The sequence below is a fragment of the Arachis duranensis genome, chromosome 6, assembly GCF_000817695.3.
Source record: "Arachis duranensis cultivar V14167 chromosome 6, aradu.V14167.gnm2.J7QH, whole genome shotgun sequence".
In the NCBI taxonomy this organism is placed as follows: domain Eukaryota; kingdom Viridiplantae; phylum Streptophyta; class Magnoliopsida; order Fabales; family Fabaceae; genus Arachis; species Arachis duranensis.
The window spans coordinates 107,925,633-107,939,492 of record NC_029777.3 but is presented as its reverse complement, the minus strand read 5'-3'; the positions used below and the strand labels follow the sequence as shown (position 1 = coordinate 107,939,492).

Sequence of the window (13,860 nt, the reverse complement as noted above, 5' to 3'; positions counted from 1 at the left end):
GTTTGGTGTGGGAAAATAATAGAAATAGTTCTATCCTTTTAATTAAAACGTATTTAATTAATGTTTATTTTATAAGTATTTATTTTTCCAATATAAAGTTTAAGTATTATATATAAATGAGAAAATTAGATTTTAAATCTTAATTCATCAATCTTAAATATTTTATTCTAAACTGTAGATCCTGTTTTTTTAAAAAAATGAGTTAAAAAAGTAATTTATAATAATTAAAAAATTAATTAAACATTAACTAATTAAAAACTAATTCTCTATATTTATTCTTATAAAATATATAACTTAAGAGCATGTAAGAATTTATTGTAAAATTAATGATTTGAGGACTAAACCAGCTATGTGTATGTTCATCGTTTTAATTATGAAGCTCTTTGCTTTCCCACACGTGTGTGCCATTCATGTTGTTCTCGATTGCAATCTTTGATTTCTTGTGACCATAAAAAAAACATAGGACGAAAATAATGAATAATAAGTGCCGGAAAGCTGGAAATATTTCTAAACTCGTTTTGGGAATATAGCTGTCTTTTGTGCATGGAATCATCAATTAACGTTTTTAAGTTTTTAACTATGCAAATTATTATATGGGTAAATAATAGAGTGTTACATAATGTAGTGGTCTTAAGGGTAAATAATACCTTTTAAATATATATCTTTGACGAATATTACAAATGTTAAATTTTTTATGTTTTTTTGATAAATAATTAGACTGTAGAAAATTACTCCTCAATTTTGACACTCATTTATTTTTAATTTACTCTACTATTCTTCTTTTTCATTGAGCTCTGTCAATTTTGGCATCACATTGCTCTCGGTTTGGGATCATACTACTCGTTCTTCATCTTCAAAATCTCAGTTTATTCTTCAGTTTCAAGATCTCATCTCATTTTTTGTTGAGAATTTTTTATGGTCAATAAGTGTCAAAATAAATAATATTTTTAACGGTTAATAAGTATCACAAAAAATATATTCTCAAATTTTTCTAACAAATTATTTTTTACGGCCAATATTTATCAAAATAAGATTTAAGCTTTTTTTTACAATTACTTATGTGTTAAAAATACTAATTTTGACAAAAAATTTATTAACATATTTTCATAGTTAAAATAGTATCAAAAAATTTTTTTTGACGAATTTTAATTTTTTTGACACATATAATCCTAAAAAATAATCTATATTGTCGTAGTGATTTTTTATTCTTAAAATTTGTTAAAAATTTTTAAAATACTTTTAAGTTTTATTTTGTTTTAATTTTAATTTGTCTCAAAAATTTTCAATTTGTATCAAATATATTATTGGTAGTTAATTTTTTAAAAAATTTAAGACCAATTCAACAACAATTTTATAAGAACAATCTTCAACACAAACAAACTAGATATAATTGTCATGCATTATTATTAAATTAATCCTAATTTTTTTAATTTAGTTATTAAAGATATATTTAATTATATTCAAATAAAAACTTTTAAAATAAAATAAAATTTTTAAACATTTTTAAAATTTTAATAAATTTTAAAGAAAAAAATATTCTTTAGCCTGATAATACTAATGGTTGTTGGATGAGAAGTAATCAGATTGTTGAATACAGCTGCCATAGCTGCTTGCTGCTTCTAATTAGTGATTTCAATGTAGAGAGCCAATTAAGAATGTGAACTGTGAACGACAAAATTTCCCTTCATTAATGCGGAGTTTAATTTGTGCCCGATGTACGCATATCATATCATTGGTATTTTAAATTTAAAATATGAAAAATTATACAAAGTTTAAAGTGAAAAATGCCAAATTAAAGTGATAACAATAGTAAAATAACAAACATTATTAGATCAATTTGGTTATATCTATTTATAAAAGAAGTTATCGTGGATTTAATAGCAAATATTAGTCTCAAGTTTTATCATTTTAAAGAATTTAAATTTTAAAATTTTTAATTAAATACATAAATAAGAGAATAGTTAAAATTATCTTAATTTAATAAATTTAAAGGAGTGCATAAAATCACTCTCATCAATTCTACTTTTTTTTCTTAAATCTATTTTCTTTACTTCATTTAACAGGGTTATTTATGTGATTAATTATTCTTTAAACAGTGCAAAGGGAACATCAATTTCTTCACCTTTTTTGTTCCCTTTATTATTATTATTATTATTTTTTTCGCCAAAGTAAACTAATATGTAAATAAATTACCTTTGTTTTGTCAAAGGAAAAGATAACATATAATAAAAGTGAAACACCACAAACCGAATTGCATGAGAAACAAAAGGTTGAAACTATATAATAATATAATAAGATTATTGGTGGTCAAAAAGCTACCAATTCCCATGGAAAAATATAGGAAAGTAAAAGATGCATGTATGTACATCAATCTTTAATTTTTAACAGAAAAAAAAAGGTAAGGTCCATTTCAATTGTATGGGTACATTTTTATTTTTAATTTTTGTTTCCATATATCCATATTCTACAGACATTATTATTAGTCAACAAATATGATTACAAAAATTTTATTGTGGACATCCTAAGCACCAAAAGTTAGCAAAGGATACTTTCGAGAAAGCACTTGCGCATGAGCTGGATCATATAATTATTAAAGTTTAAATTAAACTTTGAATCTATTTAAGGATTTAATATTGTAGAGAATGTACTTGGTAGCTAGGTGATATATATATATAAAATTCAAATGGAAAATAGTGCTCCATGAATTCATTCATGTACACATGTTCATAATTTTATATAAGTCAAGGTGAGAGGGTGACATTATTGTCAGAATCACTGATTAATAATTGCATAATTCATACCAATAATTTATTTAATAATTTATAGTTGGATATAATTATTCATGTAACTTTTTTATATTGATTTAAAATTTTTAAAAAATAATTTCATGACGTCTACATTCATATTTATTCTTCAATTATTTCACTCAAAACTGTAATTTTTATTGCATATGATGATCCATATTATTTATTTTTAAAGTCAAATATATACTTTCTATTAATAACATTTAATCTATTTTAGTTTGTAAGTTTGTTTTCATATATATAAGACTTTTTATATGAAGGTTTTGTACGTGGGAAGGTCCCCACAAAAAACATGCAGCATGAATTGTATCAGAAATGGTCCCAAAAATATGGTGTCACATTTTAATTTATATTTATCAAACATGGTTGATGTACACATGCATGCATATACACCAAATCCAGCAGTGTCATACTTTTTCTTCAGTAATAATGTACATAGGACCATACATATAGGGGACCTAGTAAAACATTTTGAATGTCTTGTTATGTGTCAATAATAAGAAGGATAGAGAATAAAATGGGGGTGTCTCCTATGGATGAGCCATGTTTCATTCAAGGAAGCCTATATAAAAAAAATTAATGATACAAAAAAAAGAAAAAATTAATAAATTAATAAATAATAAGTTTTCTTTATATATTGACTTTTTTAAAATAATATCATAAAAATTATACTTTTCATTCCTTGACAATTTTCTTTAAGGCATATTAATTAGTAAAACCCATTAAACCAATAAGAAAATGTTATTTACAGTTAAAATCTGTGATTATATATGTAAATACAAATAATATTTACTCAATTTGGAGTACATATCTCTACATTTATTTTGGGTTCATATATAACTTTATTAAATCATTTTCAATTTTTGGTCCCATCATTATTTCTCATTTGTCATCAGGTGGGGGTGGGATATCTGGAAAAAAATGACTTCACAATGAAAAATGAAATCCAACTTCTCTATGAAATTTGAACAACTACTATATTCTGTAATACTCTTGCCTCCTTTTAGGGTTCAATTTTGTTTTCTTTGTTTCCATGTTATCTATATTCAATTAAATTTGTGCTATGTGTTCAGAATTGGCAGAGAAGATATGTATCTATTTTTATCTTTTCCAACGTTTGCAGGGCTCATTTGTTCTATTTGATAATTTCTACTGAATATATATGCATGGCTCCAAAAACTACATGTTTTTCTAAACGGATATATTCTTGGTAAAAACTTTTTTTATGGGGTTGGTGAAAACTGAAAATATAAGAATTTACAGAAGTCAGACATCCTAGCTAGTGGTGTAATTTGATCTATATACAATTAATATTTTAATATATTGCCCATAAGATAATATTTTTGTATAGTCCTCTAATTCTATTTTTTACCCATTTGATATACAATTAATATCTAGACTATTTGCCTTTGGATTTTAAGCTAGAGTTTGATTAGAAAGTCAACTTTTTATGGTTAATATTAATTAATTTTTTAAAATTTTGAATTTTAAATTTTAAATCTTAAATTTTAATTATATATTCTAAATTGTCTAACTAATAAAATTAAAAGATAATTTTATAATAAAATATTATTTAATATTCCATATCATTGAAGCTAAGATATTTTGATTAAATATGATGAGATAGTAATAAAGATATAAACAGCCAAAAAAACCCTGTAAACACAAGGACATGGACACATGCCCCCTCTGATTCTGATCTGGACGGTGAATTGAAGAAACCTTATCCCCATTTAATTAAGTAATGAATTAATTAATTGAGAATTTTATTTTCCCTTCAATTGGCCAAATAATTGAATTTCCACAATGGATCAATAAATTACTATACCAACTTAAATTATTTGTGAAGTCAAGTTTGAGATAAACGGAGAAAAAAAACATTACTCCATTTTAAAGATCAAGTGTGATGAACTATTTCTAATATTAAGTTTTTTTTTTCTTTTTAATTTACTCATACAAATGTCTAAAGTTATGAAGACGAGTTTTAGAAAGGTATAATTTAAGTATAAGCTAAGACGGTATATATAGATTGTAAATTTGGTAAGTGATGGAAAAATAATAATATAAAAGTGGAATTGAAAAAATTATTTAACCATAAGTAAGGTGTTTTAACTATCTTAGGCGTATCATATAAGAGAATGAAAAAATCGAAGAAGATGTAAAACATTGGATACAAGTTGATTGGTTAAAGTAGTGATGAGTATCTAATTTTATATGTGATAAAAAATTAACTCTAAAATTTAAAAGAAAATGTTATTGTGCTGTCATTACACCGACTCTGTTATGTGGAATAAAGTATTGGGGGGCAAAAGAAGAGTATAAATATAAGTTAATTGTGGCAGAGACAAAGATGTGAAGATAGATGAGTGGCTACACATATATGGACAAAATAAGGAATAAAAATATAAAAGAAAAAGTTAGAGTAGTACTTGTTGTAAAAAAATGGTAGAATCTCATATCAAGTGGTTTGAACATGTGAAAAAAATATCAACAAAGTACTTAGTTAAAAATGTGAATGAGATGAAAAGTAGACAGGTGACAAATAAAAAGAACTAAAGAACTTTATATGAGGTGGTCAAAAAAATTCTACATATTAGCAGTCTCACTATAAATATGATAATATGATAAAGAATAATGACATTGTTTGATCTATGTTAGATCCAAATCACTAGGGTAAATCTTTGTTGTTATTGTTATAAAAAAGATTGACCAAGATTTTATGTTTCATGCTATTAGCTTCAATTTTAAGGACACACTTTTGGACTGTGATAAAGGCCTATTCATGAAAACTCATGGAATGCCAACATATCAAGGAATTCAGTCTGACCCAAAATGGAACCGATGTGTGTAACAAAGCTTGAGAATATAATAATTTATATTATATTATTTATCTTGTTTATACCGTAAATAAGACAATTATATAAGTATCTCTTTTATATTGTAAACGAGATAAGTGCAGACGAGATATATAAAAAATTTTAATTGACTATATTCCATTTACAGATTTGAAATTTGACTGGACCAAATAGTAGATGGAAACCCTTACGTATTGTGTATAAATGTGGTGTGAGTGAGTTTGTAATGCCTAAAATGGGAGCCGACGAACCATTTGAAAAAAAAAAGAATATGATTATCAACAAGTATCTTTCAATTAAGGGTGTCAATTTTGATCTGCCCCAAGTGATTCTAAATGCTCCAACATTTCCAGGTACATCACTTAATTAATTAAGGGCCTAAAGTAAAAAGTTTATTAAACAACTTTTTTCTTTCAAAAATTTCATATTAAAGTTATTTTAGATGTAATTCTTTAAATTTTGTTTAGATTTTTGTTTCTAGTATATATAACATAAAATTGTAACATTATCTAAATTCTTCCTCATACATTGTTGAACTTCAATGATAATTTACTCATTTCGAATTAGAAAAATTCACTATAATGAATCAAAACTTGGTGATTCATTATATTATTATAAAAACAATAATAAGTTTAGTATGAGTGTCTCTTTGGTTGGGTTGTTCAACTTTGCTCTGGAGCAATAATACATTGCATGATCTGATTTAAACAACAATTGAAAGATTGATATCCTGACTTCCACAATTAATCAATAATCAAAAGCTCAAATAACATTGCTTAATTCTTTTATATATTACTACTACTAAATAATGAATTATGAAATTCTTTGTAGGTATAGAACAAATTGCAGGAGACATGTTTGTATGCCATATTATTGAAGGTTATAGTCCAAACAATTTAACTTATAACACTTGACTAAGATTTCATATTCCTAATTGTCCATTAATAAATTGTTGGATTTAATTTGTGTATGTACCGTCACCGTGAAGAAAAAAATAACTACAGATATAAAATAATCTTACTGAGCTATTTATCATCTCAAAATCATACCACCTATTTTGCATGTTATGTGATTACAATATGCATTTCCAATTATATTTGCAGGGTGTATTGCACAATTGGTGTGAGGAAGATTGAAAATCATAAGGAATTGTTACAAATCTTTGCCACAAAATGATAAAGTGATAGTTGTGGATTTCATAATGCCTGAAGTAATTCAATCCACAGAAGCTGATAAAATGGTTACAGGCTTTGACAATCTCATGTTTCTTGATAATGGCAGTGAAGAACCATGACAGAATTCCAGGATTTTGTGGAAAACCAGGGTTTTCTAATTTCAAGTTGCATGCCAAGCCCGCTTTGCTTTAGGAGTGATGGAATTTTATAAGACTGACTAAACTCGATAATGAAAAATTATACTGGTGACCTTGGTATGGGAGTGTTCATGTCATAGTTATATGGGTTTTTAATTTTCAACTTCATATGAGAGTATTAATATAATGTAATTTTTTTTAACAGAACTAACATCATAATTCATGGTATTTATCTACTATTATGATACATTTTTTATCCTGATGTTTACCCTCCAACCAAACATACCTTAAATATATAAATCTTAGCATAGAGTACGATAAGAACTATGTATAATATTGCTCGACTCAAACATAAAAATATACTATTTAGCATCATGAAACCTGAAATTTTAATATAAGACCTAATACAATGTAACAAACAATGCCTTAATGATCAACAAGACAGGTATATATGGAAAAAAAAGATGGTTAAACTTTTGAGCATATAACAAGTGAGAATTGGGGAACATAAAAAAGAAAGCAAGCTAACTTGGTCTCAACGGCGCTTGTACAAACAAGGTTTAAGCAAAGGCCATTCGATTTCTTTCCTTTTAAAATTTTGCTTATCCTACACACAGAAAGAGGGAACTAAATCAGTAGTGAGGTTCAAAACAGACACTGCAAATATAATCACAGATGAATGAAATGATGAAATTGGAAGTGCTATTCAATGAGCAATAAGCTGCATACCTTTTTTGTAAAGTAAAACAGAATGAACATTTTATTTGAGAAGTCCTGCATGGTTGTCAATATCAGTTTAGCACATCATACGATTTGTTAATAGAAATCTCGAAAAGATGCATCCGTTTTACCTTTTTTACAGACTTGAAACCTAACTCACAAATAGCATTCGTAAACTTCTCAGGGTTGGCTCCTCCAGTGTTTGGATCAAACCTGCTCTTTACTTCTGCTATCAACAGCCAGCCACTGTCCAAAACTATGTTAGATCCTGTTCTGGGCAATTGTAAGCCTGGAAAGATTTAATAATGGAGAAGGAACAAACCCTGGCTTAAGCACCCTGTTTGCTTCTTTGATGTAACTTTGGTAGTTGGTTCCCATCAAAGAAAGACAGAAGACAGCAACGTCAATAGATGAGTCATCAAGCGGTGTCTGACAGCAACCACAAAATGCAGATCCTCTTGTAAATAATTATTCCATAAACCTTTCAGACTTTGAAACAAAAACTGACACTCTTGTTAGGGTTCATTCTACTCATTTAAAATAGTACTAGGCTTTAAATGCTCGAAGGTATACATAATTATAAATTTATAATACTAGGACACCAGGAATGCACATTTTCCCTTCCTTTTGGTAGATAAAGGAATCCACATATGCTTTTTTATGAGTTGGCTAAGGTATAAATAGAATACAAGGAATGTACATTTCACTGTGAGACAGATATAGAAAACTGAACCCTGACCAATAACGTTTGGATTGTAACATGTGAGCAACTATTATAGCCTATAATAAGATTCATGTTCTACAGTAAACATATTACAGCCAATATAATTTCTATTTTCTGAATATGGGACAATATCCTCTTATGGAGATGTATGAAGACATAACTATGAGACTGCAACAGTAAAATGTAACAAAAGTAACTTTCTGTTGTATTACTACTAGTCTTGCAAGAAGGAAACATACATTTGACATGTCACAAGCAATTATGTTAGGATCATTGGAGACAAGATCGAGAGAGTAGACTTTATTCTCCACGCTTTTAGCAATGAGTGCATCCCCTAGAACACAATGGAATCATGAAAGCATTAGTAGATATAAAAGAGAAAATAAGCATTTGTACTTAAGTTGAAAATATGAACAAGGACACAATAAACTCTCACCACAACCAAAATCAGCTACGACCAATGAAGGGCTCTTCTTTTTTAGCCAATCAATAATCACATTAACTGGCTGTTGAGGCCAATTTGACATTTGCATTTTGTATCCTGCATGATACTAGCCAGGGATGAATCATAAATGAAAGATAAATTGAGAAAGTCAAGAAGAACAAGATACTCAAACCATTCTATTTCACTACTTAATGACCAGGTAAGGTCAGCTACAAGGATAGAAGGACACCATTGCATGTCATGAATCTTATTTTAACTCGACCATTTATACCTAAATCTCATTTGATAAGTTCATTCAGGAAAACCAAATAGGCTTGAAAAGATTGACACAAAAGAAGTAAAATACATGACAGAAAGAAAGAGAATATCAAGCAGGTTAAGACACTTATTCATTCCACACTTAAAACATGTTTCTTTTTGAAAACTACTGCTGATTTCATTGACAATGATATGCATTTTCGCAGTATAAATAACCATGAAGGTCTTCAAACCTCAGGTGTATACAACTGTTGTGAAAGTTTAATGTTCTATTATTGGTTCAAAACTTCAAACTCAAACGCATCTAAGCATGTTTTTTAAAGTTGGTCCTCATATGCATGTTGTGAAATCAGAATAATATTTTTTTTAAAGCAAACCAGCATGCATGAGAGTAGTTTCTTTCATGGCTGTCAATGTGCACATATTTTGTTGTAATAAATAAAAAGACAAAAATCAATCTTACTTCAGTTATACAAAAAGCAATGAACCCGCATATTTTCCATAAAGGAAATTGAATCAATGCAAACAACCCTTACCAGGTCAAATAGCGATGGTTCTTCTTGGAAATAATTTAGCGCCTCCTTCCCACTGAAAAGAATAACACAAATTCTTAACTCTTGCCAAGATGAACAAAACATTACAAGGAGGAGCAATCAAACTTTAAAAGCAGTTGCAGACAGCAGTGTGTGCCACGACACACCAAACTTTTGGAAATACAGGACAAGAACATCAGATATTCAGATATATATTTTCAAGATTTATCGGGTATTCAAGTACTTGTAAAAGCCAAATTACCAATATTCACTGCCATCAATATTCAAACAACTACAAATAAAAGTATGACATGCCTTGTACACCTTGCTTCGTTGGCGTTTCCTTGCATCACAGGCTAAAATTACTACCATGCACAACTCAAAAACTTGAAAAAGTAAAAAACTGAGTGAAAGAGTGAATAATAGTACATACGTGCAAGTGTAGAGCTTCTCGTTAATCATCCTGAAATGACCACCTGACAATCTTGCTTTCATCTACAACAACCAAACAACACACCATTATTCAATTAGAAAATCTCTGAAATAACGTGATAATAAATTCAACATAAAAAGAACAAAAAAAGGCTAAGAATTGTGACTTGCTTTATCCAGAAAATTAGAGGATTTGGATGGTTCCTTGAACTTTCTGAGCTTAGCAGTATCCGCAGTAAATCGTTGCTCGTCTTTACTCTTGTTGTTTCGTTTCTTTCGCTCACTCTTCGTCATTTTCTTCTATTCAACTGAAAGTAGGAACCCTAAGTTCCTAAACCCAAACCTAACAGCCAGCTAAAAGGAAAACCTAAGAAACAGAGGTAACGGCAACGAAAACGGAAACGGCAACAGGTTACCTCAGACGGACTGGCGGCGAGACTGTTTATATCCTGTAAGTTCCTCCGCCTCTGGTGGCTGTTATGGAGATTCAAGGGGTTTTTTTTTTTTGTGTGTGTAGTTTTTGGTCGTCCACAAAGTTCATGTAGCCCAGTACGTTGCCATTTTGCCCATCTAACTGGGCTGACACAAGGCCCAAAAGAAAACGATATATATTTAAAGGCCCAGTTATTGTAGATTGGTATTTGTTTTCATTTGTGTGGCCCAGTTTAATATCATAACAAAATCGAAAAACCAAAAGTCAAAGAGGTATCTATCTCAAGCCCAAAAAAAGAGGTATCTATCTCATGACCAAAAACAAAAGAGGCATCTATCTTCAGAGTTTCAAAAAGGAATTTAATGATGAAGCTGAGGCTCGGACAACTGGTAGACTTACCTATCCCATTGAGAGCTGTACCAGGATTCGAGTCTTGAGTGAAGAATATATATAACCCATGAACTAGTAGTGGTAGTGTGTGTGTGACAGTGTGAGTGAGTGTGTGTTGTCTAAGGCTAAAATAAAAAGGATTTAATAATATTCGATTTGGTTAGTCCATTAATTAGCTTACTCATTTGTTTAAATAAGTGTTAGAATTTTTTATTATTTTATACATGCAACAATCTATTAGCTAACGACAATCTTTAAATGGAACTCAGGTTTGCGACAAATTATGTCGCAAATTAATCATTGACCTGTCGGATCGAATGAAACCGAGAAAAGGATTTAATAATGAAAGAGATTTGTGTATTATTAAAAATTAGGACATAAATATCATTTTAAGAAAATCTAAAAAATGTTGTCTAAATAAGATAAACATTTTTTTCTTTTTTTATTATTCTTATATATTTAGGCTGCGTTTGTTTATAAGTATGGGATACTAAAACAGAAATATAAAGACACAAAATTGTATTTAGCAGATAAAATACAGACATTGTGTCAAAAAAGAGTGAATTAGTATATTTTGTAACTATCTTGACAGAAATGACACAAAAACAGTAACAAGAGATATAATTTATTTTTTATTTTTTTATTATTCTTGTTAAGTTTTTATAATTATATTTTTCTTCTCAAATCTTTTAAATAAAAATAAATAAGAATAAATTAAACTTTTAAAATTTGTCTAATTTAATACCAAACCAAAATACAAAAATATTAATTTTTATATCTTTATCTTTTATATCTTATTTTTAATATCTTGTTTTATCCTAAGTTTCATAATTTTTTCCCAGTAAAATAAGCTGTTTAATGTATTAACATATTAAAAAGATATTTATGCCTGCCTATAAAAATGCTTTATTTTTATATATATACTTAAAAACTATGATGTTTTACAAAGGAAAAATATGGTGGAATTCTTAATGTGGAAACATCAAAGATGAATGGGTTGAAATGATTGCTAGTTGTGATTGTGAAGAGTGACTAGTTTTGATACATTGATGAGGTTTTGCATGAGAGAGGAAGCATCCAAGTTATAAGGTTCCTTAATAAATAGCAGCCTTTTCAGTTAAAATAATTAAAGCAAAACCTGATGATCATTGCATCTATTTCTTCCTCCGCATGCTTCCTCCTTTTTCCATTGGAGCCCTTATGCTTATTAAACTCTTAAATCTTACCACTCCCATAATCACCCACCTCATAAAGGATTAAACTTTTCTTTCTTTTTTTTTTTTAATATCAGAATCTAATTTTTTCTTAAGATACATTAATTTTTTGAGTTCTTTTTTAAAAGATACATTTATTTTGAAATGGAAAAATTAAAATACTAAAAATTTAACTAGTTTAAGTTTACATGAAAGTTTTTTCCAAAAAAGAAAAGAGAGAATTTTTCTATAAGAAATTTTTTATATTCCCTTCACTCAGTTAGAAACTTCTAATTAAGATATTAAGGAACCTATAATTTTTTTAAAAAACTTGTCTTTTTATTTTGTTTCAAACCAATTCAATCCTTGTAACTATTACACAGGGTATAGGATGTTATTAATTTGGATTTTACATTTCATCCAATAATAATTTAAAAAAAAATTGAGTTCGATTAGTATATAAAAAATAAATGTATGGATACATGCGTCATATAACTCTATTATTAAGTAGATGAGTTTTATGATGTCTTTGTTATAGTATTTAAATTGTCTAATTTTTTTTAAAGTTTAAAATAAAATATTTAAAATAAAAAATAAATCATATAATATTTATTAAATATTATTTATTTTTTTTAATAAATTAGATACAAAGTAATAGACACTATAGCATTCACCCCTTAAATAATTAACCAGTAAGATATAATAAAGTAAACTTTATTCAGCCATTTGATTTGATTTGAGTTTAAGTTGTACTATGTATGAATATACCCCATAAATCAAGACCTTCTATATTAACAAAAAATAAGAGTGTTTTTATCATATTTTTAAATAATTTAAAAATATTTTTATCGATAACATAATAATTTGACTGTATTTTTATCAATATAAAATTAATTCAGCAATATTTTTTATAATTTACCTAATAAGTAATAACTATGAGACGAATTGATTGTTTTGAGTTATATTTTACGAGAAGTATTTTCTAATCGAATTTAAAAATTAAAAAAAAAAGTTAAGGTACGGTTGGCAATTTGACACAACTTTATGTAAAGAAAAAGAAGGGAAAAGCTTCTTTAGAAGTAGGGATTGAGAAATATTGTTTAATTGTTGCTTGCCTCGAAAAGACTAATAAATATGTTGAGAGATTTATGTAATGCATACAAGTTTGCTTGTGAATGCAAATACCCATGTCACTTTGTACACATTTTTATTCGTATTTTAATATTTTAATTTGAGTAAATTTTACAAATCCTTTTAATATTAGGTGAAACTATACGAGAACTTTTTATTTTTGAAAATATATATTAAATTTCCTTAAACTTTTAAGTGCGTATATATAAAATATGATGATAAATGAAAGGATATTTAAGCAACATCATCTGATATTAGAAAGGTTCAGTAAAATTTATCCTTTAGATTATGTCATGCAATATACAATGAAATTTTACTTATCTAACTTTTTGGTTTTTTTTTTTAATATCTTTCTATATGTATATTCACGTGTGTGTGTGACATAACAATATAAATATGTAATGTTAAAAAAAAATCCCATTATTACGAGACACCAATTACAGCCGAAATATAAAGAATGGGATGCTATAGGACTGAATTATTTAAATAATTAAATTTAATTAAATTAATTCTAATAATTTAAAGATTAATAATAAAAAATTTAATTAAAAAACAGAAAGAAACATAAAAAAATTGATTAAATTGAATTATAAAAATAATTTATTCATGTAATATTTTTTTGGAGCATAA

General features: G+C 27.4%; 1 protein-coding gene across 1 annotated transcript; it reads right to left on the bottom strand.

The window, feature by feature from the left end:
- Positions 1-6,794: 6,794 nt before the first annotated feature.
- On the bottom strand, positions 6,795-10,595 carry LOC107495862 (ribosomal RNA-processing protein 8). The gene is made up of 9 exons (XM_052262629.1): positions 10,255-10,595; positions 10,085-10,146; positions 9,655-9,706; positions 8,852-8,966; positions 8,655-8,749; positions 8,014-8,120; positions 7,823-7,937; positions 7,701-7,745; positions 6,795-7,578 (listed from the first exon to the last, which is right to left on the bottom strand). Exons 1-9 carry the CDS (start codon positions 10,375-10,377, stop codon positions 7,507-7,509), a joined length of 786 nt encoding a protein of 261 aa, XP_052118589.1. The 5' UTR covers positions 10,378-10,595; the 3' UTR covers positions 6,795-7,506.
- Positions 10,596-13,860: the final 3,265 nt, after the last annotated feature.